General features: G+C 47.3%; 1 protein-coding gene across 1 annotated transcript; it reads left to right on the top strand.

The window, feature by feature from the left end:
• Positions 1-76: 76 nt before the first annotated feature.
• Positions 77-26,396, top strand: LOC133360797 (zinc finger protein 585A-like). The gene is made up of 7 exons (XM_061579674.1): positions 77-3,012; positions 5,415-5,520; positions 6,467-6,643; positions 8,143-8,280; positions 11,772-11,906; positions 13,672-15,236; positions 24,436-26,396. The coding sequence occupies exons 2-7, from the start codon at positions 5,415-5,417 to the stop codon at positions 25,102-25,104; spliced, it is 2,790 nt and encodes a 929-aa protein (XP_061435658.1). The 5' UTR covers positions 77-3,012; the 3' UTR covers positions 25,105-26,396.
• Positions 26,397-27,995: the final 1,599 nt, after the last annotated feature.

The following is a 27,995-nucleotide window of genomic DNA, read 5'->3' as shown; positions in this document are numbered from 1 at the left end:
CCGCATCTTGTCGCTCGCTGCGGAGTGAATGGGTTGAGTGGGGGGGGGGTCACCACACAGCGGAGACAGAGAGACACACAGAGACAGCGGCCGTGGGGACACGGAGACAAAGACACAGACAGAGAGACACAGAGACAAAGACACAGACAGAGAGACACGGAGACAGAGAGACACAGAGACAGCGGCCGTGGGGACACTTGAGACAAAGACACAGACAGAGAGACACAGAGACAAAGACACAGACAGAGAGACACGGAGACAGAGAGACACAGAGACAGTGGCCGTGGGGACACGGAGACAAAGACACAGACAGAGAGACACAGAGACAAAGACACAGACAGAGAGACACGGAGACAAAGACACAGACAGAGAGACACACAGAGACACAGCGGCCGTGGGGACACGGAGACAAAGACACAGACAGAGAGACACGGAGACAGAGAGACACACAGAGACAGCGGCCGTGGGGACACGGAGACAAAGACACAGACAGAGAGACACGGAGACAGAGAGACACACAGAGACAGCGGCCGTGGGGACACTGAGACAAAGACACAGACAGAGAGACACAGAGACAAAGATACAGACACAGAGACAGAGAGACACACAGAGACGGCGGCCGTGGGGACACTGAGACAGAGACACGGACAGAGAGACACGGAGACAAAGACACAGACAGAGAGACACAGACAGAGAGACACGGAGACAAAGACAGAGGGACAGCGAGACACAGAGGCCGTGGGGACACTGAGACAGAGAGACACACAGAGACACAGAGACACACAGAGACAGCGGCCGTGGGGACACGGAGACAAAGACACAGACAGAGACAAAGACAGAGGGACAGCGAGACACACAGAGACAGCGGCCGTGGAGACACGGAGACAAAGACACAGACAGAGACAAAGACAGAGGGACAGCGAGATACAGACAGAGGCCGTGGGGACACGGAGACAAAGACACAGACAGAGAGACACGGAGACAAAGACAGAGGGACAGCGAGACACAGAGGCCGTGGGGACACGGAGACAGAGAGACACACAGAGACAGCGGCCGTGGGGACACGTAGACAAAGACAGAGAGACATAGACAGAGAGACAGAGAGAGACAGAAAGACTGAGAGAGACAGAAAGAGAGAAACACGCAGAGAGACAGAAACAGAGGCAGGCAGAAAGAGACAGACAGAGAGACAAATACAGAGACAGAGCCGAGATACATACACAGATAGATACGAAGAGAGAGAGACACACACACAGCCACAGAGATACGGAGACACAGAGACAAATATACATTGAGAGACACAGGGAGATAGACAGATTCACACAGATAAAGATACAGAGATAGTCAGAGACGGACAGAGACTTGAGAGTGACAGAGAGACATCGAGACACGGAGACAGACATTTAGAAATAGAGAGATAAGGGCACGGAGAGACAGCGATACATATACAGGCAGACAGACCCAGAGACAGATACACAGAGAGGGACATAGACAGACCCAGAGACATACACAGAGAGAGATATACACAGACAGACACAGAGACAGATACACAGAGAGAGACATAGACAGACACAGAGACAGATACACAGAGAGAGACATACACAGATAGACTCAGAGACAGACACACAGAGAGAGACATACACAGACAGACACAGAGACAGACACACAGAGAGAGACATACACAGACAGACACAGAGGCAGATACACAGAGAGAGACATACACAGACAGACTCAGAGACAGATACACAGAGAGAGACATACACAGACAGACACAGAGACAGATACACAGAGAGACATACACAGACAGACACAGAGACAGATACACAGAGAGATATATACACAGACAGACACAGAGACAGATACACAGAGAGAGACATACACAGACAGACACAGAGACAGATACACAGAGAGATATATACACAGACAGACACAGAGACAGATACACAGAGAGAGACATACACAGACAGACCAAGAGACAGATACACAGAGAGAGACATACACAGATAGACTCAGAGACAGATACACAGAGAGATATATACACAGACAGACACAGAGACAGATACACAGACAGACCCAGAGACAGATACACAGAGATATACACAGACATAGCAAGGGTCTTAGACGTAACTCGGATACAAAGGCCGAGACAAAGAGACAGGGGGAGATAGACAGAAGACGAAGCTACAGAGACACAGACAATACGTGCAGTGCTAAGAAAGACAGAGAGACACACACACAGACACAGGGGGAGATAGACGAAGCTACATAGAAACACAGAGACAAAGATTAACACAGAGAGAGACGAGACGTACAGTGCTAAGAAAGATACAGAGAGACACAGATACAGACATAGATACAGAGACAGACATCGAGACAAAGACAGAGAGAGACAGAGAGACAAGAGACAGACAGAGAGACAAAGATACAAAGATACAGAAACAAGGATAGAGAGAGACACACGTGGCCATAGAAAGACAGGCAGAGAGACAGACAGGAGACAGACACAGAGACAAAGACACAGAAACAAGGATAGATACATTCCGTGATAGACAGAGACACACGTGGACATAGAGAGAGAGACAGAGAGACAAGAGACAGACAGAGACAAAGATACAAAAACAAAGATAGACAGACCCGTGGCCATAGAGAGATACACGTGGAGATAGAGAGACAGACAGAGAGACAGACAGAGACAAAGATACAGAAACAAGGATAGAGACACGTGGCCATAGAGAGACAGACACAGAGACAAAGATACAGAAACAAGGATAGAGAGAGACACACGTGGCCATAGAGAGACAGGCAGAGAGACAGACAGGAGACAGACACAGAGACGAAGATACAGAAACAGGGATAGAGACACGTGGCCATAGACAGACAGAGAGACATAGAGACAGACAGAGAGACAAAGATACAGAAAGGATAGAGAGAGACACACGTGGCCACAGAGAGACAGACACAGAGGCAGCTACACTGAATATCGACAGAGATACGGCAAAGACAACAAGTGAGGTAACCAATGGACATCCAGGACTCTGTTGGCTATTGTCACCGTCATTGACAGCTGTAATCGATACTTGTGTCGATCTTGTTTGTGTGTGCTGTTACGTTGGACTTCTTTCGCACCGTACGTAGGCAACCGGTGGCCAATCGGAGGTGCCGGGGGAAGGACAACAAACTAAACACAACAACAACAAGAAGCAGTTCTACAGATATTAGTTTTCAACTTGGTATAGTGCTGTAGTGTATAGGAGTGTCGTGTACCGTTGTGTAGTGTGTATAGTAGTGTATAGCGTAGTGTAGACTAGTGTATAGTGTAGTGTGTAGCTTAGTTTAGAGTAGTGTATAGTGAAGTGTGTAGCTTAGTGTAGAGTAGTGTATAGTAGTGTAAAGTGTGATGTGTAGCTTAGTGTATAGTAGTGTAGTGTGTAGCTTAATGTATATTAGTGATAGTGTAGTGTGTAGCCTAGTGTATAGTAGTGTATAGTGTAGCTTAGTGTATAGTAGTGTATAGCGTAGTGTAGACTAGTGTATAGTGTAGTGTGTAGCTTAGTTTAGAGTAGTGTATAGTGAAGTGTGTAGCTTAGTGTAGAGTAGTGTATAGTAGTGTAAAGTGTGATGTGTAGCTTAGTGTAGAGTAGTGTAATGTGTAGCTTAGTGTAGAGTAGTGTATAGTGTAGTATGTAGCTCAGTGTATAGTAGTGTATAGTGTAGCTTAGTGTATAGTAGTGTATAGTGTAATGTGTAGCTTAGTGTATAGTAGTGTATAGTGTAATGTGCAGCTTAGTGTATAGTAGTGTAGTGTGTAGCTTAATGTATAGTAGTGTAGTGTATAGTAGTGTAGTGTATAGTAGTGTAGTGTGTAGCTTAATGTATACTAGTGATAGTGTAGTGTGTAGCCTAGTGTATCGTGGTGAATAGTGTAATGTGTAGCTTAGTGTATAGTAGTGTAGTGTGTAGCTTAGTGTATCGTAGTGAATAGTGTCGTGTGTATTTTAGTGCAGAGTAGTGTATAGTAGTGTAGTGTGTAGCTTAATGTATAGTAGTGTATAGTGTAGCGTGTAGCTTAGTGTATCGTAGTGTATCGTGTAGTGTGTATTGTAGTATATTGTGTAGTATGCAGTGTATAGCGTAGTGTGTATAGTGTAGTCTATAGTGTATTGTAGTGCAGTGTATGTACGTTGAACGTCTTTCTCGCCGTACGTAGCCAACCGCGCTTATGGGAAGTGCGGGGAAAGGACAGCAAACTAAACACAACAGAAGAAGCAGTTATACAGAAATTAGTTTTCAATTTAGGATAGTGGCCCAGTGTATAGTAGTGTATCGTAGTGTATAGTATAGTGTATAGCCTATATATTGTAGTGTATAGTGTAGTGTATGTACGTTCAACTTCTTTTGCACCGTACGTAGTCAACCATGCTAATCGGAGTATAAATATTCGGCGATCCGGATTCGATTCCCGCTCACGGCCAACACCGGTGACGATTATCTGGACCGGTCCTGGCCCTCCCCTAGGTCGACTTAGCCTCAATTGAGTACTTGGTGCGGTTTACGGAGTAAACATCGCCACTGGGGGAGACAAAGGCGGCCGGGCTTGGTGCTGGGCACCTTTCCCCTCGTGTGCCGTGCCGGCCTTCATAGGTGCTTCCACTCGTTAACAGCACTTGCCCCAATAGTCTGTTAAGGCTCTATGGGGGATTCTAGATTTGAAGCTTTCGTGACTGCAAGGATTCATACTCTCAGTTCTTTCGGTAAAGTCACGTAGGTAAAAAAATGAAATTAAAATTAATAAAAATAAAATAATAAAATCACGACGTTTCGGAGGCAACACAAGTCTCCGTCATCAGGTGGGACCGTCACAGCCAGATTTGCTGCATCAAGTGATTCAAGTGATGCAGCAAATCTGGCTGTGACGGTCCCACCTGATGACGGAGACTTGTGTTGCCTCCGAAACGTCGTGATTTTATTATTTTATTTTTAGAAATTTTAATTTCATTTTTCTACCTACGTGACTTTACCGAAAGAACTGAGAGTATCTATGGGGGATCTTTGTCTTTGAGGAGCGGTAGTGCAGCGGTTAGCGCGCTGCGCTACGAACCCTGCGACCCGAGTTTGTTTCCGGCTCAGGGCCAACACCGGTGATGAATATCTGAAGAGGCCATGGTCCACCCCTAGGTCAACTCAGCCTCAAATGAGTACCTGGTGTGGTGTGTGCATTAAACATCGTCACTCAGGGAGTCAAAGGTGGCCGGGTATCGTGCTGGCCACCCACCCCCTCGTGAACCATAGTGCCGACCTTCATCGGCGCTGCTGCTCGCTACGGAACAGCCACTTGCCCTAACAGGGTGGGTCTTTTGTTGTCTTTGTACACAAATTTACGTGGATGTCGAAAACATAATTTTTTTCCTCTCCAGATGGATTCACGAATCACGTTTCCGACCATCAAACAAGAGTGCGAAGAACATCCGAGTCCTGGTGAGTGCGCCGACTCGACGGCGAAACGTAAAGAAGCCGATGCGGGTGAGACCCCCTAAAACGTCGCCGATGATCACAATATCTAGATTTGAAGCTTTCGTGACTGCAAGGATTCATATTCTTGGGTTTTTTCGGTAAAGTCACGTAGGTAAAAAAAATTAAAATTAATAAAATTAAAATAAAATAAAAATCACGACGTTTCGGAGGCAACACAAGCTTCCGTCTTCAGGTGGAAGCTTGTGTTGCCTCCGAAACGTCTTGATTTTTATTTTATTTTTATTTTAAATTTTTTTACCTACGTGACTTTACCGAAAAAACCTAAGAATATGGATCACAATATCGCCACATCAGCGCCACGGCACCGAACGGCGCGCTGGCTCAGGGAGATGTTGACTCTCTCGCTTGGTGTACAGGACGTCGTGGGATCGAACCTCACCCTGACGCCTGCTGCTGTGTATTTGGAGTCTGCGTCTCTGTCTCTCGGTCTCCCCTGTGGTCGCGTGGATTTTTCTCCGTTTAGAATCGACGTCATGCGTTTGTCGTATTTGGCTGATATAAAATGTCCACCTTCTTGGTTCTTTCGGTAAAGTCACGTAGAAGGGAAATAATAAAATAATACAAATAAAACATAATAAAATAATTCTCACGACGTTTCGGCCACAACGCAAGCAGCCGTCCTCAGGTGAAGAACAGGTCTGTTGGAAAGACATATATAAAATGTCCACCTGAAGAACAGGTCTGTCGGAAAGACAGCGTCTTTCCGACAGACCTGTTCTTCACCTGAGGACGGCTGCTTGCGTTGTGGCCGAAACGTTGTGAGAATTATTTAATGTTTTATTTTTATTATTTTATTATTTCCCTTTTACGTGACTCTACCGAAAGAACCAAGAAGATGAATCCCTGGAGTCACGAAAGCTTTAAATCGAAATCTAAAATGTCCACGTTATAAGTTACTTCGCTGAGCTCTCTGCTACTTCTTCTTAAATCGCAGCTGCAGATGGCAACGTTCCCGAGGTTGACGAAGCCGCCGGGCGACCGGGGAAGGAGGCGGGAGAAGCTCGCGGCTGCGTGACCGCGACGAAGAAGAAGCTGGTCAAGGTGGAGGTGTGGTCGGAAGACGTTCAGAAATTCATCGTCGTCAAGTTGCTGGAGGAGGACATTGGTCAAGGCGAGTTCCCGCCCCTTTGAGAGGCAATTTTACGTCTATATATATTTTTAAAAAATTGGCTTGTTTTACCATGGATCATATATCCCAGTTTGTGCTACTATTGGGAGTCATGTAATGAGGTTAAGGTATTATATTATTTTGTACTCCATTCAGCAGCATTCTATTCAACTAACGTGTCCATAGAATTCCATTGCACCCATAGAATAACACTGCCCATGGATTAACATTGCATTCTGTTCTTGCGTATGGCAGCAATAAGTTCACGGGCTAAATGCCAATGTTGAAGGTCGGTCTGCTAGCCACGGTAAGAGGGCTGCAGGAGAGAGAGAGTCACGTGTAGTTTTTGCCGTTCTCCGTTGAAGGAACGCAGACTACAGTGGGTCTACTATTTGGTCCAGAGGCTAACGTCGTCCGTAGAATAACACTGGACCTATAGAACAACACTGCCCAATAGGTTAACATTGCATGTAAACTGTTATATCCTTGCCCATGGCAGCAGTGCGGTTCGGGAGCTACAGGTGCCCATGTCCGAGGTCTGCTCCTTGCCACGACGAGAGGGCTTCAGTTTTTCGAAGGAGCGCAGGCCACAGGTGGTGTTCACCGTATGGGTCCGTAGCTTTTGGGTTGCATGGCCACAATCGCACTACTCTACCGCGGTCCATCTTTTCAACAAACAACAACAACGACAGAAAAGTGTCCTCGTGGAAATGAATGGCAGGGCAGCCACACGGGAAGGACACTCAGACCACCATGCGAGCTACGGTCGTTGACCAGAGGTCGCAAGCGGGTTATGATTCCTTACCCGTACCCGTACCTGGCCGCACCAGGGTCGCAAACGGGTACTCGTACCCGTACCCGGCTGGGTACGGGTACGGGTTACCCGTACCCTACCCGATACCCGGCTACCCGTACCCGTACCCTACCCGATACCTGGCTACCCGTACCCGGCCGGGTATCAAGTAGGGTACGGGTATCGGGTACCCGATTGCGACCTCTGGGATGAAGCCATGTTGCAGGCACGGGTGGGTTGATTCTAGGAACTTGAATTGTGAGAAGAGACAAGACGTTGGGAAATGAGTGACAAACAGTTACTCACCAGTGACTCACGGCCTTCTCACTCATTGGTTTGGGGTGAGTCACGTGCGGCTACCCGTACCCGGCCGCACCAGGGTCGCAAATGGGTACCCGTGTATCGGGTAGGATACGGGTAGCCGGGTATCGGGTAGGGTACGGGTATCGGGTACCCGATTGCGACCTCTGTCGTTGACCTCGCAGCGGCGGCGGCGGCTTTTGGCTCGCCCGTTGAACAGAGACGGTGATCACCTTCCGATATGAGGAAGCCACTGGGAGCTATGCACTTCCCTCGCACCTCCAATCAGCTCGGTTGGCTACGTCCCTTTATTGATTGTGACTAATATTGGGTCGCGAGAGGCCCACCGCGCATTAAACTCCCTCATGCGTGAATGCCAACGGGGGCCGCGTTTTGAAACATTTTGCAGCTCCGGACCGAAGCACTGCTCCAGTTGATGGAGGCAGCAGCGAGAGGCCCGAGGAGACGGGGAACTCCCGTGGACGCGTGGACGCCCCAGACCAGAACTTTATCGAGGTGGAGTTGTCGGAGGACGACGTCGGTGAAGGTGAGAGGGGCCCCCCGCCACCTCTGATCGCGTCGCGGAGTAAATCCAGCTTTGTCTTGGGTTTTTTTTATTTACCGACCCAGTGTTCCAAGCTGTGCTGCTGTTGGAGTCGGTCATGCGCGAATAGAACTCATCTAATAAGTATGGTTTTTCCAATGTGTCGTAGAACTGTGAGTCTGCGGGTCTCGGTGTGAGTCTATGGGGCTCTATGTGAGTCTATGGGGTTGTGTGTGAGTCTATAGATCTCTGTGTGAGTCTCTATGTGAGACTTTGGGTCTCTGTGTGAGTCTACAGGTCTGTGGGTGATTCTATGCGTCTCTGTGTGAGTCTATGTGCCTTTGTGAGTCTATGGGCCTCTTTGTGAGTCTGTAGGCCTCTGTGAGTCTATGGGCCTCTGTGAATCTGTGAGCTTCTTTGTGAGTCTACGGGCCTCTGTGTGATGAGTCTATGGGTCTCTATGTTAGTCTATTAGTCTACGTGAGTCTATGGTTCTCTGTGTGCGTCTGCGGGTCTCTATGTGAGTCTATGGGTCTATGTGTGAGTCTGTGTCTCTGTGTGAGTCGATGGGTTTCTGTGTGAGTTTATGGGTTTCTCTCTGTGTGAGTCTATGGGTTTCTGTGTGAGTCTATGGGTTTCTGTGTGAGTCTATGGGTTTCTGTGTGAGTCTATGGTTCTCTGTGAGTCTATGGGTTTCTCTCTGTGTGAGTCTATGGGTTTCTGTGTGAGTCTATGGGTTTCTGTGTGAATCTGTTGGCTTCTTTATGAGTCTATGGGCCTCTGTGAGATCAGTCCCTGCCTGCTTGGCCTTCACCACATATATAACCTCTTGTTGTAACAGCGCTCTCACTGTGTTCTTCCTGGTTCAGCAGTTCCATTGCTGGATTCTTTTTTCTGCCTGAGGACGACTGCTTGTGTTGCAATCGAAACGTCGTGATATATAATCTTTTATTATATTTTTCTACCTGCGTGACTTTACCGAAAGAACAAAAGAGTAGAGATCCAACTAATACTTTAGAACGTAAGACGACTGCAATCATTGCAAATTCATTAATCCCCAAGACTAAGCAATACCAAATTAAGCCAAGGGCCTCAAAACCACCTAGACCAGGGGTCGGCAACCAAAATAACAAGAAGAGCCATTTCTTTCCAATTCGGTACAAAATTCAGTATTTCAAGAGCCGCAATGCATCTGAGTACATACTGTACATACGTACATATCATCAAGAAGCAGCCCGTAAAGAGCCGCATGCGGCTCCGGAGCCGTAGGTTGCCGACCCCTGACCTAGACTGTATGGGCTACCAAAGATTAATAAAATCGGCATCCCATTATGACCCATAGTAAGTACAATTGGCTCTGCCACATAAATGAGCAAAATATGTAACTAAACAAATACAGCCCTATACATCGGTAGGACATCTTAATTCATAATAAATTCAGAACATCTTATGAATGTGATTAAAGATATTAAACTTAACCCTAATGATATTCTGGTGAGTTTTGATGTGATTTCTCTATTCACTAAGGTTCCAGTTAATGAGTCGCTTAAATTACTTGATACACTAGTAAGGAATACAGGTTTACTAAAAGATATTCCAAAACTAGCTGACCATTGTTTAAATAACATTTTTTTATGGAGAGGTGATTTCTTTAAACAAAAGGAAGAAACAGCAAAAGGCTCTCCTTTATCTCCTGCTATAGTAAATCTGTACATGGAAAACTTTGAAACAAGAGCACTTGCCTCAAGTACATTTAAATAATCGTTTTGGTTTAGATATGATGATGATACTTTGGTTGTCTGGCCCATGGTAAAGATACACTTAATGCATTTCTAAATCATCTCAATGCACAAAACCCGGCCATCCAGTTCACCATGGAAATGGAGGTGAATAACACACTCCCTTTATTAGATATTTTGCTTGGACATGGCCTAAATGGTAAAATAACACACAGCATTTACCAAAAGGGAACGCACAATGATGCCTATCTGAATGCAGATTCACATCATCACCCAGCTCAGAAATCCTCTCTTATCAAGACGCTCATACATCGGGCTAAAACAGTGTCAGATGGTGAAAGTCTAGGGAGAGAGATTAAACATGTTAAAGAAGCACTACGACAGAATGGCTACAATAATGCTCAAATTAACAGCACTGAATGCCAAATCACGATCGCAAAGCAACACTGCTGAAAGCGATCAGATTATTAAAACAATTAAAATACCATATATCTCAGGAGTAACTGACAAATTAGCCCATGTTTTGCAAAAGCAAAACATTAAAGTATGATTTGGTACAGTACACAAAATAAAAAAACTAGTATCTTGTACTAAAGACGAATTACATAAATTATCAACAGAAGGTGTATACCGGATTAATTGCTCATGTGACAGATACTATATTGGACAGACGGGACGTAACATCAGCGTAAGACTAAAATAACACCAAAGAAATGATCTCAAACACAACTGTCGGCAGTGGCAGAACATGCTTGCCAACAAGGCCAATCAATTGATTTTGATAACGTTGAAGTGTTGTGTAAAACTAATTATTACTGGCCAAGACTAATTCGAGAATCCATTGAAATTGAGAAATATACAAATAATTTTAATCGCTCTGACAGCTACAGGCTTAGTGCGACCTGTAAGCGTATTATTAAGTAATACATATTACAATTCCTTATAGGGGAAACACATACTAATTGACTTATTACTAACGTAGTATATCATTACAATAACCCTTCGCAACCTCTGATTTCTGCACCTGATTGGGTATAGTAATTGGGTTCAATTATTAAATAATACACATTACAACTAATTACTAATCTACAAATGATTACTCATCATAACAATTAACTAATTACTAACCTATTATATAATTACAATACCCCCCCTCTCCGCCAGAGGTCGCAAACGGGTTTTGATTCCTTACCCGTACCCGGCCGCACCAGGGTCGCAAACAGGTACCCGTACCCGGCTGGGTACGGGTACGGTACGGGTATCGGGTACCTGATTGCGACCTCTGGGATGAAGCCACGTAGCAGGCGCGGGTGGGTTGATTCTAGGAACTTGAATTGTGAAAAGAGACAAGACGTTGGGAAATGAGTGACAAACAGTTACTCAACAGTAACTCACGGCCTACCCGTACCCGTACCTGGCTGCACCAGGGTCGCAAATGGGTAGCCGGGTATCGGGTAGGGTACGGGTATCGGATACCCAGTTGCGACCTCTGCTCTCCGCCTCTGATCTCTGCACCTGATTTGGTTAAATGATGACGTCACCCTGCTGCTCTATTTAAGACTGGGAGCAGGTGGAGGGTCTCCATTAGTCGTGGTGCGACTGTGGTCATCCATGACAGACGGTACACACTGCTCCCGCTGACGCGCTCGACTGGGCTTGACCACCATCTGAACGTGAAATTGTAGTCGCTGCTCTGCCATCGACGTCGGCAGCCATACGAGAGAAGGGCAATGGGGTGCGTTTTGTGAGTGACAGCTCCGGATCCGAATGCCGTTCGAGTCGAAGAAGCCACCGAGAAGCCGGAGGAAGTGAAGGATTCCCGTGGGTACGTGAACACTCCGGACCAGAACTTCATCGAGGTGGAGTTGTCCGAGGAGGACACGGGTGAAGGTGAGAGAGAGTGAGCGTGTGTGTTCGCCCCCCCCCCGCTCCGGTAGCGGTTAGCACTCGGAACCTGGCAACCCAAGTTCAATTCCCGCTCACGGCCAACACCGGTGACAATTATCCGAACTGGTCATGGGCCCTCCCCTAGGTCGACTCACCATTACAGAGTTAGACTGATGGCCTTAATCTAAGTTGTCTTGTGGTTGTTGTTGGTTGTTTGACTTGCATCCCACTGGGATTTTTGCACACAGCGTTGGTGTACGGTGTTTTTTTCTGCAATATTTTGCTGTCTTTTCTTGGATTTTCTGTTTGCACTCAGTTACATATTCACTTTAAGATGTTTTTTGTTCATGTTTTAGTTTTTTGTTTGTTGCGGTTGCATCCGAATCAAGAGCCGAATGGCTCACAGGGCTATACCTAATACATGAACTTGAACTTGAACTGGGGAGACAAAGGCGGCCGGGTGTGATGCTGGCCACCCACTCCCTCGTGTGCTGTGCCGGCCTTCATAGGTGCTGCTCGCTAACAGCACTTGCCCCTACAGTCTGTTCAGGCTATACAGGGGATCCATAATAGAGTTTTTTTGGGATTAGATCGAGTGATGGATATCCATTGTAATTTATGTGTATACATTAACCCCCCCCCCCCACTGGCCTTTGCACCTGATTGGTTCACAAGTGACAACATCACATGTATCTCTCTATACAAGAACGAAACAGGAGTACGATTTCTCCACAAATCTGGCTCTCGCCTGATGATGCTGGTTGTTGTAATTACCGGAGAAATGTCACGGTACTCAAATCGTAAATGTCGAAATGGGTTTACTCCAACACACAACCGGTTAGTGCTGTACTAGTAACAAATTGGCCACGTTTTGTTTACGTGACAAACCTTACTAATTGGCTGTGCCGGGTGGTGGCGGGTTGAATGACACACATTTATATTTACGCGATCTAACCCAAAAAAAAACCTTTTATGGATAATATTGGTCGCGAAAGCCCTACTACATGTTAAACTATACGGAGGGTCTTTGTCTGTTCCCCCCTAACCTTTCTTTGATCGCATCGGACGTAGCAAATGCAACGTGTAAAATATTTATATATAAAAAATATATAACACAATAGCTTAGGTTGCTCAACTAAAACTAAACTAGTGATAGCTCAACGAAGTGGATTTATCATCATCATTGTGTGGGCATTTTATATCAGCAGCCAAGCACTCTAAACGCGTGTTTCTACTGACCCATAGAGATCCACAGAAATCCACAGAGACCCATACTCATCGAGACTCGTGCTAAAACAAAACTATTGTATTGACCAGGTAAGGCCGACTGAGCTATGTAGCTCCTTTTCAGGAGTGACCTGGCCATCACAAATGATAGCTCAACGCAGTGGCTTGTCATCATCATGTGGAAGGTTATAGCAGCAACCAAATCTATATCTGGGTGTCTGTCTGTCTGTGTGTATCTTTCATCATGTTTCTGTAAATATCTCGATCTCTTGGTATGACCGAATGTTTCTCTGTCTGTCTGTATCGAGTTGTCTGTGTCTCTCTTGCTTTGTCTCTCTGTTACTGAGTCTGTATTATCTTTCTACGTTGAATTGGAAATCGTTCTGTAAGTTCACCGTGACCAAAAGAAAATATTCCAACGTTAAAACGTCACTGTTGCCTTTGGTGTGGCGACTCGTCATTTTATCTCTCGCCCCCCCTACCCCCTTTGCCACCAAGTCTAACCGAACTATCGCAATTTGCGTTTCGTGAAAACCTGCAGCCGACGACGATGACGACGACGATGATTGCGGCGGCGACGTCGGCGGCGACGACGGCGGCGACGGCGGCGACGACGACGGCGGCGACGACGACGGCGACGACGCTGCGAAAGAATCGGAACCGCCGTGCGACGAGTGCGGGAAGGGCGGAGCCTTCGAAGTGATGAAGACGGACGAAGCGCAACGCAGCGGCAAGACGTGGGGAACCTGCAAGCGTTGCGGGAAGGTGGCGGAAGGCGCCCCGCCGTGCGCGGTGGCGGTTGCCGCCGACGAGAGGAAGCTCGCGTGCAAGGAGTGCGGCAAGGAGTTTACGACGCGTCGCGACTTAAACACGAACTCCATCTCGCATACGGGGGAGTACGCGCACGCGTGCGAGGAGTGCGAGAAGGGGCTCTCGAAGACTCCTGTGGAGGCGGCGGCGGCACTGCCGCCGCCGACGAAGAAGAAACGCTGCCGGGCGCGCGCCGGCGAGAGGCCGCACACGTGCGCCGAGTGCGGCAAGAGCTTCTCGCGGCTGTCCAACCTGGAGCTGCACTCGAGGACTCACGCGGCCAGGAAGTCGCACGAGTGCGCCGAGTGCGGCAAGACGTTCACGCGCCGCTTCAGCCTGCAGATACACGCGAGGACGCACACGGGCGAGAGGCCGCATGTGTGCGTCGAGTGCGGCAAGGGGTTCGCGGCAAGGGCCGACTTGAACAAGCACGGCAAGACGCACGCCGTTCGGAAGACGCACGCGTGCGCGGAGTGCGGGAAGACATTCACGAAGCTCTCCAATTTGGAGGCCCACTCCAGGGTGCACAGTCGGGAGAACCTGCACACGTGCCTGGAGTGCGGAAAGAGCTTCTCGAAGCGCTCCACCCTGAACACGCACTCGAGGACGCACACGGGAGAGAGGCCGCATGTGTGCAAGGAGTGCGGCAAGGCGTTCTCGCAGCGCTCCAACCTGGACACTCACTCCCGTACGCACACGGGCGAGAAGCCGCACGTGTGCATGGAGTGCGGGAAACGGTTCACGCGCCACTCCAGCTTGGAGATACACTCCCGGACGCACACGGGCGAGAGGCCGCACGTGTGCCTGCAGTGCGGGAAGGGGTTTACGGCCCAGGCCGACTTAAACAAGCACTGCAAGACGCACACGGGCGAAAAGCCGCACGTGTGCGAGGAGTGCGGCAAGAGGTTTTCCAAGCGCTCCAATTTAGAGGCCCATTACAGAACCCACACGGGCGAGAAGCCGCACATCTGCAAGGAGTGCGGGGAGAGGTTTTCGAAGCGCTCCACCTTGGAGAAACACTCGAGGACGCACACGGGCGAGAGGCCGTACATGTGCGAGGAGTGCGGCAAGAGGTTTACGCAGCGCTACAATTTAGAGATGCACTCCAGAACGCACACGGGCGAGAAGCCGCACGTGTGCGAGGAGTGCGGCAAGGGGTTTTCGCAGCGCTCCACCCTCGACAAGCACTCGATCACGCACACGGGCGAGAGGCCGTACATGTGCAAGGACTGCGGGAAGAGGTTCACAACGCGGACTTATTTAAACAAGCATTTTAGGACGCACTCCCACGAGAAGGTGCACATCTGAAAGGGGGTTCGTGTGGGTAGGGGGGGGGGAGCTTTCGACTTGAGTTCCAGAATTACGCACTGGTGAGAGGACGACACGCGTGCATGGATATTTTTTAGGAAAGATAGTCCTCCACGCTGGGAAGTTGAAAACCTCGAACTGAAAAAGGTGTTATTTCGGATTAAAATTGTGCTTTTTAATTAATTTATTCCCTGACTACAGACAGAGCAGAGGTGTGAATGTATATATTCCATAGGTAGTAACAATCTATTAACAGTAACAATCTATTAACAGCAATGACCAGTGATTTTCTTAAATGTGTGGGTTTTACGCATGTATCCGTAAGTGTTGAACTGATTTTTTTAATGTATCCGAATTTTCTGATTAATGTCCGCTGTTTACCGAGTCTCCCAGAGTCCGGCGATCTTGTTGGAGACTCCGGAAGCCAAGCAAAGCTCAGCCTGGATAGTACTCGGATTCCTCTGATTATGAACATTCGACTTATGAACTTTAGGAGATGTGAACAAACATGTCCGAATGTCCAGTTGCAGTTGTTAGGACTGAGATTCATAAGTTCAACTGCCGCGTAAAAAATGGTGGTGGTGGCACCTACGACTGCAGAATATGATGAACCAGTCGCATCTACATCTACAGGAGATTGTGCAACTTTTAAAGCCATTCCACGTGTTTAGTGTACACGCCATACGACATATTTGGAATCGACGGAAGTAAAGTTTGACTTTCGAACAAATCGACTTACGAACAGACCTCTGGAACCTAACTCGTTCGTAAGTAGAGAGGAGTCCCTGTACTTGGATGGGTAACCACCCTTCCCACAATGGGTTGCCATGCAACATAGTTGTCATTGGGCTGTAGCGGGCTATACCGTCACGTGAACAGTAGGGGCAGTGCAGAAAAAAATATATACATTGTTGTACTGCACTTCTATGTTCGCCCCTCCACATATATTCTCCCTGCTATTACCGACGCACAGCCGGACTGGCGTGGTTGAACCGTGGCAGAATGAATGCAATCGCAATCTGTCCAGGCGACATAGACTGGACTCGATTGGATTCAATCCCATGTAGAACGGACAGATAATAATCGTCCACGCTTGGCTGTATCTTCTTCTGCTGGCGAACCAGCTAAGGTTTATGGCACCTCCTTGATGATGCGCATGGGAAGGGAAAGTTTCGCAAAATACACGATCCTTATGGCGGTACCCTGGGGTACCAAATAATTCAAAATGGCCGAGGCAATTAAATATTTTATTTCTGGGACACTTTTTTTCAGGGGTGTACTTAACTCCGCGACTGGGGTACCAATCCGAAATCAGTGCTACTCCGCGATGTTGAAATGCCAAACATCATAAAAAATCCGTTATTGAAAATTTAAACTTTGATTAGTGCATCGTGTACAGCTCATCGAGATGAGTCGATTGCCGCATCGGCGACCATCAACAGACTAAAAATTACTGCATCATGGACATTATGCGAGAGCCGGGGTACTATGGTACCCCGAGATACCGCCATAAGGTTCACATGTTGCGTTTTCGCTGATCCACCAACCTACGCTGCCTCTACGGTGGTCACCGCCGCATGGTCCCGAGTCTCACTTCTGTTCCGTACTTTTGCTCGTTTTATCGACCCGTAAAAAAACGGGTTGCCGTAAAGAGCCGTCGTTCTTGCAGTCGTACCGCGTGGAACCACCGCGTCACTCCGTTATGTTTAGACGCGCGATTCAACATTTTTTCAGTAATTTTCTGTTTAAAAAAAAAAGATGGGACAACGTGCCTCCCCTTTTGCTTATGAAGTCTGGGCTTGATCTCCAAACGTTCTTGGCAATGTCCGTTTGCCCATCTCAAAAGCTGATGCTTTAAAACGTGAACGTCTTTATATTGTTATTGTTTATGATTGATATTCGTTCTGGGAAATCGCGGTCGCGAACGGTTTTTGAAGTTGGAAATCGAAATTTGCGGGCAGACCCCACTGAGCTGCGTCGTTGTTCCTGGTGAGGTGAGAGCAGCGTTCATGGGGATGCGTTCCCGACGGCGCTGTGACCAACCTCGAGCGCTTCGTTGGCGTGTTGGTAACATCATCAATAGTACAGACGGTCAAAGTTATTTCATACGTAAAATTATAAGTTTATTATATTGTCCTCATGTGTTCATTCTACTGTACTTTCTGCAAGCCTCCAAGGATGCCTGTGATCTTAGCTATGTCCTCAGTCTAAATCTCTGTGGGTCTGAGCCAGAGACTCCACCCTGGTTTCGTGAGTTCCTAAACAAATCGAATTGTAGGGGGGTTGTGGTCTGATCGGCTTAGGGCATGCTTTGCTCTCATTGGCTGAATGATAGGCGGCACGGGGGTTCATTAACCCCAGGCCAGCACTCCTGCTGCATGTTCTCACATTCTGAAGCGCTCTTTAGATTGCAGTACAGTAGACTCTTGAATTTCCGCGCTAATGACAGGGATGACGTTCCGCGGATAATTCAAAATCGTAGATAAAAAAAAAAAAAATTTCCGCAGACCTTTATGCCAAAAATCACAAATATAGGTGTGAATTACCGATTGATGATGCGCGTACTTGGTGATAACTTTCCTGCTCCCACCCAGCAGAAAAGTCTGCCCACGAAGTGGAGAGCAGAGCCACGCCAATCAACATCAATCTAACTCCGCGCCATTGTTGTAAAGATATGACAACTCCTGTACTGTAGAGCCAACAGCGTGGATTTCGGATTAACCGGAGCAACTTACAGTATTTGTTCGGTTTAAGCACGTGACTTGTAATAAACATTTCCAAGAATAACAATGTGGTAATGTTTTTTAGATTATTAATTTGGGCTATTGAATTTATGTCAAAATTCCAGGTGTGCAGTTAATCCGCAAATAGGATTAACCCGCGCATGCGGATAATCGAGAGTCCACTTTATTTTATTTCATTTTTTACTAAAGTGATAATCTCCAGGGCAAACATCGCTATCACTCATTGGCGTTCCCTGTGGGGTCGCGCTAAGAGAGGTCTGCTTGTATTCGATATGAAGAAATTACCCCAATTTTTATTTTGACTACTTTCCGGGTCGTTAAATCTAGTCCTGAGCATTTTTATTCGATGAGAACAATGGACGGGGGTGGGGTGGGTACTGAGGGGAGTGTTGTCAATGATCCTCAGAATTCCAATGTATTTAGTTACAACTCCTTGTTGCTTTAGAGCCGGTAGCAAGTGTAAAGTTATTTAGAATCGAATGACTTGTGGTTGTCTAGAAGAGGTATATACAGTTTATCGTTGTCATATGTTGTATTTATCTATTATTTGATTGTTGAAGGTGGTCCCCTTGAGTTAGTTGGTTATTTAGCGTATCACATACTTTTTGTTCGATTTTCATGCATATTTTGTCAGTGCGTAATGTGAGACCGAGGGGCTGATAAATATTATCATGATCTGAATTGTCAACCCTTTGTGTAATAAAATTTGGTTTGAGATCAGCGTTGTTTTAATATCATCTAATTTCCTTGATAACTCATTTCTTTATAACTGCTTGTTGGTGTTTGATTTGTTGTCCTTCCCCCACACATCCGATTAGCACACCTCCGCAAAAGAAGTTCAACATACACTACACTATACACTACATAGTCATTATAGGCCTGTCTCCAGAGACAATTCTTTTGCGCCTTACGAGGTCAGCTGTAAGTTTTGCAGCGCCTAAATGACTTAGTAGGCCAATCTGAGTGACAATCCTTGCCACAGCAATTGTAAGTGAATGCGGGTGGCAGCTCCAGAGGCGTTTGTTGCTTTTTAAATCCTTTATATTAAGTTCGCTTGCTTGCGTGCTTGCGTGCTTGCTTGCTTGCGACCGTGCAAATCTTTCGGTCGTTTTTTAACCCACTTCCCGTGATCCAATCGAGCTGACATTTTGCACACAGACTCGTTGTGCGAGACAATTAATGTTCGTGAAATTTTTTTCCCAAAATTTTACACTGTTTAGGGAAAACAAATGAAATATTTAATTACCAATTGTTTAATACTGGCAGACAATCATCTGACCCATAGGTGGCAGCCATCTCAAGCCAGAGGACGAGAGGACTCTAGCCGCCACGCATATAAAGGATTTATAGTGAAAAACTTTGTTTTTACGGGTTATACTTATTCTTTACGTCGCTCCCTCTTGGTCTGCCAAACGGTGTGTCTTTTCTCCTCGCCTCTCCTGAGGCCTGTTTTCACAGCCTGCTGCCAGCTGAGTCGGTCGCCAGCAGTTTTCTCTCAGTCATTTGGGTTGATGTCGCAGCAAGTTCTTAAATACACTTGATACAGCAAATCTGGCTGTGACGGTCCCACCTGATGACGGAGACTTGTGTTGCCTCCGAAACGTCGTGATTTTTATTGTTTTATTTTTATTAATTTCATTTTTTTACCTACGTGACTTTACCGAAAGAACTAAGAGTATGAATCCTTGCAGTCACGAAAGCTTCAAATCTAGAAAAAAAATTTGATGTTATATTTTATTCCGCTGCACCACGTCTCTAGACATTCGTCTTGTCCCGCATCTTGTCCCCCATCTCGTCGTCTTGTCCCGCATCTTGTCCCCCGTCTCGTCGTCTTGTCCCGCATCTTGTCGCCGTCTTGTCGTCTTGTCCCGCATCTTGTCCCCCATCTCGTCGTCTTGTCCTGCATCTTGTCCCCCATCTCGTCGTCTTGTCCCGCATCTTGTCCCCCATCTCGTCGTCTTGTCCCGCATCTTGTCGCCCGTCTCACCGTCTTGTCCTGCATCTTGTCGCCCGTCTCACCGTCTTGTCCCGCATCTTGTCCCCCATCTCGTCGTCTTGTCCCGCATCTTGTCGCCCGTCTCATCGTCTTGTCCCGCATCTTGTCCCCCGTCTCGTCATCTTGTCCCCCGTCTCACCGTCTTGTCCCGCATCTTGTCGCCGTCTTGCTGCGTGGTCGCTGCTGCTGCTGCTGCGTTGGAGAGACCCGCAGAGGTTTGGTGGTGAAATTCACTCAAGACGCGATGTGAATTCACACTCACATCGCCATTCACTCTCTCTGTGTCTCTTGAACCGCATCCACTGCTATCACGAGAGGTGAATTCACACTCACACCGCCACTCACTCTCTCTGTCTCTCTCACCCTGTTCACTGCTATCACGAGAGGTGAATTCACACTCACATCACCATTCACTCTCTCTGTCTCTCTCACCCTGTTCACTTCTGTTATGGGAGGTGAATTCACACTTACACCACCATTCACTCTCTCTGTCTCTCTCACCCTGTTCACTGTTGTCACGAGAGCTGAATTCACACTCACATCACCATTCACTCTCTCTGTCTCTCTCGCACCGTGTTCACTGCTGAATTCACCTCTCGTAACGTATTCAAGCAAAACTAAGTTTGACTTGACTGTAGGAGACTTAGCACGGGTTGGCTACGTACGGCGCAAAAGAAGTTCAGCACACGTCAATTATAAGCACGCACTAACAAATAGAAGTCTACGTCTAAATACAGGGCGTTTTAAAAAGATGGGCCAGAGCCAGCGTTCGGCAATCAAAGCTGTATCGGAGGCGGCAGAAGGCAGCAGTCAGTGGCTCTGGATGAAGAGGAAAGACCCCAGCTGGGCCCCAAAGTGAGAGGGCCAGGAGGTATGCGGTCAACAATGCTTGACTCAGGGAGGAGGACGCCCCTGCCATGCATAGTCCCATGGGATGTTGGCTACCAACAACAAGGCAACTCCTATGACTAATTGGGAATGGGACGCAAGCGTAGGATTGATCACCCTGTCGCTGGCCGCCTTTGGGGAGGGTGTATAGTGTGAAAGGCCGAAACACCCTAGGAATCAAAGGGTCACTACTGACGATGCGCTCCCCAAATTTCACCAGGCTCACTGTTCATGAACTCTTGGAAGTGCTTGCACAAAGGATAGTAACATCTCATCCTGTGTTCTTTGGAATCACGATGGCAACATGTTACAATTACACGAAAAGTTAGAAACGGTTTAATGAGTTATCAAGTTTTACTAAACATTTTATAAATGCCATATGTGCCCTCCACCTGCTGTACGGACAGCATCGAGACGATAATTGAATTCGTCCCAAACGCCTCTCAAAGTGTCTTCTCTTCCACTGAAGTCACCGCTGCCGTAATTCTGTTTGAGGTCATCCAGATTATTCGCTAATGGTGGCACAAAAACACGACGGTCTTTTGTGCCACAATGCTCTTTGACATTGGCGGATCAATGCCAAAACGCCGTTGAAACGCACGCTGCACCGCAATTACGGATTCAGTTTTGCTGAACTGCAGAACGCAAAACGCCCCTTGTGTTGCGGGGTCACCATCTTTGGAATGACTGAGGCTCGGGGCTATTTGTGCGCTGCGAGAGGCATCTAGTTGTAATCATTTGAAACTCTACGCCCCGCCCTTTCAAGTGGTAAGAGTTTCATTCATGGGCGGTTCGTGGTTGCAGAGATATAGCGATTTCAAATCGGGTCCATCCTTTTGAAACACCCTGTATACTGTGTGTGTGTGGTATTCTTAGGTTTTTTCGGTAAAGTCACGTAGGTAGAAAATCAAAATTAACAAAAATAAAATAAAATAAAGTGACGGTTCCACCTGAAGACGGAAGCTTGTGTTGCCTCCGAAACGTCGTGATTTTTATTTTATTTTTATTTTACTTTTATTAATTTAGATTTTTTACCTACGTGACTTTACCGAAACAACCTAAGAATATGAATACTTGCAGTCACGAAAGCTTCAAATCTAGAATATGTGTGTGGTGTTTGTTTCCCCCTCCTTCCAGATGACTTCTCAATTTAAATTGCCGCTCGTCAAACAAGAGCGCGACGACTCAAGCGCCGAGACGTGGCCGTGCGTGAAGGTGAAACGTGAAGAGGACGAAGCTGATGAAGCTGATGAAGCTCACGCCGGTGAGATTCTGTCCTCTGTGTCTCCCACTTTGCCCCCCGCCCACCCACCCAGGGCCGGATGAAGGCGTGGGGGGGCTTTTGGGGGTGCAGGCAGCTTAAGGGCCTCCAGAGATGAAGTGGTGAAAAGTTATTTCCGTTTGTGAACGCTGAATTTTATTTGTCGTTAGCCTTGTAAAAAATACTGTTTTCTTTAACTTTGTTTGACTTTTTAAAATATCACTGGGGGAGGGGGGGGGCTCACAGTACCTGGAGCCCAGGGGACTACAAAATCTTAATCCGGCCCTGCCCGACCCACCACCCATCGCTTCTTAATCCTCCACACTGCCACCGTTGTAAGTCCATTTCTGGCCGACACTTTGCCCTGCGACGCGCGCCACGGTGGGCCTGGAGATGTTGACGACCTCGCATGTTTTTTCCCTTCAAGCCCAAATTAATCATCTAAAAACAGCTGTACATTGTTTTTCTTGGAAATGTTTGTTACCAGTCGCGTGTTATCACTGAGTACGTGCGCCATCAATCGGTCGATCGTGACTTCATTCTCAATTTATATTCTTTGCGTTTCAATTTATACCGATATTATTGTTTTTTGGCATAGAGAGCCGTGGAAAATGGAGATTTTTTTGGATTATCTGCGATTTTCAACTATCCACGGCCACTCTCCCCGTCTTTAGCGCAAATAATCGAGAGTTATACTGCAATAGAAAGTCCCACTGTAATCGAGATTCCTATTGTAATCCCCACCCATCCCCTTTGCTTCTAATCAATCCCCTCTGCTGCTCCCCTTCTCACAGCCTTCAACGGACTAAGCCCCCCATCCCTCACCTCTTTCAAAATCTCCCCGCCTTCTATCCATTTTCAAACCTTCCAACCAATCGCCATCTGGCAAGCTGCATCATCATCATCATCACAGCTATCCTGGTGCACTTGCGCCCTCCCCCCCTGCCCAGGTCGTAGCGGTTATAGAGTTTTTACGCTATCCATCTCACCCCTCCCCCCCCCCAGTATGTCCTTCCAAAGACGCTATCCAAGAATGGTCTACCAACCTTGCATACACATACTCAGACCGTCCCATCCACCAAGAATGGTCTACCATCCTTGCATACACATACTCAGACCGTCCCATCCACCATTAACGCGGGTGCATTCTCTACCTTAACAGCTCGGGATCAGGGGCTTGTTAAGGCCGAGGGAGTGATTGAAAGGCCGGAGGAGAGACCACTGCGTATGGGCTCTCCAGGCTACAGCCTCACTGACACGGAACCACCAGAGGGGGACGTCGGTCGAGGTGAGATCCCTTTCCCCAACGGAGAAAATGAAATGCTCTGTCGCTCTTATTACCGGTTATATATACAGGGTGCTTCAAAAAAATGTAACAGTACCACAGTAAGTGTGCCTCCGGGCTCAGGAGACCACCTGGAGAAGATTCCAGGCACGTGTTGACAATGATGGCGAAAAAGTGGAGACTATTTGACTTTTTGAAGCTATTAACATTACATTTGTTGTCATGTTACAGTGTATTATCCGTTCATTTTCCATTAAAAACGATAGTCCCATGTAAGTGTTACATTTTTTTAAGCAGCCTGTATATCGCAGTCATGATCTAACCTTGAACAAAAACGGTGGTTACCGCATCGCTCGGCACTTTCATATGCGCTTGTGCGGCCGCCTGGAACACCTCTTCCCTTCTGATATTAAGAAGTCACTGTGAGATATGCACTTTTAAATAATAATCATTTAGATTGACAAACTAATTTCTTTAGCGCTGCTTGATCTGTCTAGTTTGTTGTCCTTCCCCCGCACCTCCGTTTGGCACGGTTGGCTACGTACGGTGCGAAAGAAGTTCAACGTACACACGTGGCGTGGTCAACGCCACCACACTCTCGGCCGACTTTATCTCCCCAGCGCAGATGCTTTAAACTCTGCACCGGACACTCGTGTTGAGGCCGAGTCTACTTGCAACAGGCGTGCGTGCGTACGTATAACACCTCGAGCCTACAAATCACCACCACCCCCCATTTTGCGTCATGTTTGAAAAATGTCGCTGCAGGCGAAGGAACGGGGGCAGACGAGGCCGAGCGGGCGGGGCGGCCCCTGCGAGGCTGCGTGCGGCACGGAAAGAAGTCGGGAGGCTCCGCGTCGCGCAGTCGCAGAAAGGTGCCCGCCGACAAGAAGCCGCGCTCGGCCGCATCGTATGGGGGGCAGAACGCCACCGCAGCCGTCGCCGCCGCCGCCGCCGCGACTCCCGCGGCGGGCAAGTCGGGAGGGCCGGCAGTGACGAGGCGAGCCGGCGAGAAGCCGCACGCGTGCGGGGAGTGCGGCAAGGGCTTCACACGGCGCTGCAATCTAGAGACGCACTCGAGGTCGCACACCGGCGAGAAGCTGCACCCGTGCGCGGAGTGCGGGAAGGGGTTCACGGCGCGCGCCGAACTGACGAAGCATTCGCGGACGCACACGGGCGAGAGGCCGCACGCGTGCGAGGAGTGCGGCAAGGGGTTTTCCAAGCGCTGCAATTTAGAGACTCACTCGAGGACGCACAGCGGGGAGAAGCCGCACGCGTGCGCCGAGTGCGGCAAGAGGTTCTCGAAGCGCTCCACCTTGGAGACCCACTTGAGGACGCACACGGGCGAGAGGCCGTACATGTGCGACGAGTGCGGGAGGAGGTTCACGCAGCGCTACAACTTGGAGATGCACTCGAGGACGCACACGGGAGAGAGGCCGCACGTGTGCAAGGAGTGCGGCAAGGGCTTCTCGCAGCAATCCACCCTGAATAAACATTGCGCGACGCACACGGGCGAAAGGCCGCACGCGTGCGCGGAGTGCGGGAAGAGATTCACGCAGCGCTACACTTTGGAGATGCACGCCAGGACGCACACGGGCGAGAAGCCGCACCTGTGCAACGAGTGCGGGAAGGGGTTTTCCCAGCGATCCACTCTGAATAAACATTCCATAACGCACACTGGGTAAATGCCACGCGCAGTTCTAGGGTTGTTGATTTTGAGTGAGCCGTTGTGTAAGTAAGACTTTTTTCAGAAGCGATCTGGCCATCACAAATGATAGCTCGGCGAAGTGGCTTAGCATCACGTGGAAATTTTATAGCAGCCAAATAATCTAAATGCGTGTATGTAAATGTGGGGTGGGAAAAATGCACACTATCACGGGGAGAGAGACACATGCAAATTCCAAATATAAAGCGGGCGTCGTCAGGGTTGGGGATCAAACCCGCGGCCTCCTGTACACCAGGCGAGGGAGATAAAATCTCCTAGCCACCGTGGCGTCCGATCAGATTTAGACGCATTCTCGAACACGCAACTGGTAACAAGCCAAGGGTATACAGAGTGCGGAGAACGGCTTGACGATGCGTGCGTAGTTAAATTATCATTCCAGAACACGCAACTCGTCAGACGCTACACATCTGATGAGAGCGTGTGGGATGGGAGTCCACAAAATATAAACTACTGCTTGAGACCCCACAGCAGGTGCACATATTGTGGGAAGGATGTTTTAACATGTCGGTTTTCTTGACCAATATCATCCATAATGCTAGTAACGAATTGGCACGTTCTGTTTACGTGACACTAAACCTTACTAATTGGCCGCGTCGGGTGGTGGCTGGTTTAACGACTCATTTATATATTGACAAGATCTAACCTGAAAAAAAACTTGTTAAAGAGGTTTTCCCGGATCGTTCCTATAAGTAGTGGGTTACAGAGCACACGCTCAATGGGACATTTGAATGTCGGCATTTCTCTTTCGATTCAAAGCAATGTTGACTGTAAGTTTATTTCTCGGTGGTATGAAACTGTAAAAAGTAATCAAAAAAAGATACGTGCATAAACATGATCTGAAAATAATGCCTATAAAACATGGAAGTGTGATTCATGTATTGTAAGCGTATGTGTGTATATGTGGGGAGCGGTAGTGTAGCGGTTAGCACTATGAACGCGGCGACCCGAGTTCGATTCCCGCTCACGGCCAACACCGGTGACGATTATCTGAACCGGTCCTGGGCTCTCCCCTAGATCGACTCAGCCTTAAATGAGTACCTGGTGCGGTGCATAGTAAATATCGTCACTGGAGATAATGGTGGCCGGGCGTGGTGGTGGCCACCCATGCCCTCGTGTGCCAAACCGGCCTTAATAGGTGCTCGCTAACAGCACTTGCCCCAACAGTCTGTTCAGGCTATACGGGGGATCCTAGTGGACATATTACACCAGCCCACAGGGGATTATTGTGTCCGTCCGTCGTGCATCCAAAAATGGGAGGGTTGGGGCTGGGTGGAGAGGGGAGGGGCTGGGTGGGGTGGGGTGGGGCTGGGTGGGGCTATGCTATGTAAATTAGAATAACAATTTGCTAAACCTTGGTCACAATATCTGGACTTGTCTTCATATAAAGCAATGCATAGATTTCTGTTCATATGATTATGGTTGTACTTTATTAATCCCTAATCTCAAACATGACATACAATGAAACAAAAAATGGTAAAAAAAAAGTAAAACAGAGCAATGTAATACAATACACTATTAGACATTGTAAAAAATAAAATAAAAAGTCCATCCCATGTGTTAGTGAATTTTTCAATATTTTTAGGCAGGAAATGGCAGGAAATTTGTTTTCAAATTTAGATTTTTTTTTCTGGGTTGGGACCCCCAGACCCCCTGGAAGATTTGGTCCCCCCCCCAATGTTGACTCCATGGCTACGGCCTTGATACCATGGCATTATAAGAATCATGGTATCATACTGCCAAAAATGTATCCCATGGCATTATAGGAATCATGGTATCATACTGCCAAAATGTATCCCATGGCATTATAGAAATCATGGTATTATACTGCCAAAAATGTATCCCATGGCATGATAGGAATCATGGTATCATACTGCCAAAAATGTATCCCATGGCATGATAGGAATCATGGTATCATACTGCCAAAAATGTATCCCATGGCATCATAGGAATCATGGTATTATACTGCCAAAAATGTATCCCATGGCATTATATGAATCATGGTATTATACTGCCAAAAATGTATCCCATGGCATTATAGGAATCATGGTATCATACTGCCAAAAATGTATCCCATGGCATCATAAGAATCATGGTATCATACTGCCAAAAATGTATTCCATGGCATTATAGGAATCATGGTATCATACTGCCAAAAATGTATCCCATGGCATCATAGGAATCATGGTATTATACTGCCAAAAATGTATCCCATGGCATTATATGAATCATGGTATTATACTGCCAAAAATGTATCCCATGGCATTATAGGAATCATGGTATCATACTGCCAAAAATGTATCCAATGGCATTATAGGTATCATGGTATCATACTGCCAAAAATGTATCCAATGGCATTATAGGAATCATGGTATCATACTGACAAAAATGTATCCCATGGCATTATAGGAATCATGGTATCATACTGCCAAAAATGTATCCCATGGCATTATAGAAATCATGGTATTATACTGCCAAAAATGTATCCCATGGCATGATAGGAATCATGGTATCATACTGCCAAAAATGTATCCCATGGCATGATAGGAATCATGGTATCATACTGCCAAAAATGTATCCCATGGCATGATAGGAATCATGGTATCATATTGCCAAAAATGTATCCCATGGCATGATAGAAATCATGGTATCATACTGCCAAAAATGTATCCCATGGCATTATAGAAATCATGGTATCATACTGCCAAAAATGTATCCAATGGCATTATAGGTATCATGGTATCATACTGACAAAAATGTATCCCATGGCATTATAGGAATCATGGTATCATACTGCCAAAATGTATCCCATGGCATTATAGGAATCATGGTATCATACTGCCAAAATGTATC

This window comes from Lethenteron reissneri, chromosome 69 (genome assembly GCF_015708825.2).
Source record: "Lethenteron reissneri isolate LAM-NWPU_2019-01 chromosome 69, ASM1570882v1, whole genome shotgun sequence".
Taxonomy (NCBI): Eukaryota; Metazoa; Chordata; class Hyperoartia; order Petromyzontiformes; family Petromyzontidae; genus Lethenteron; species Lethenteron reissneri.
This window is presented reverse-complemented; position numbering and strand designations above follow the sequence as displayed.

Bases quoted from the DNA above. Each gene is read 5' to 3' on its own strand.
- LOC133360797 (XM_061579674.1), top strand. From the start codon at position 5,415: ATGGATTCACGAATCACGTTTCCGACCATCAAACAAGAGTGCGAAGAA. The intron at 11,907-13,671 runs GTGAGAGAGAGT...GAAAACCTGCAG, and splicing joins CGAGGAGGACACGGGTGAAG to CCGACGACGATGACGACGAC. The intron at 15,237-24,435 runs GTGCACATCTGA...GCCGGCGAGAAG, and splicing joins GGACGCACTCCCACGAGAAG to CCGCACGCGTGCGGGGAGTG.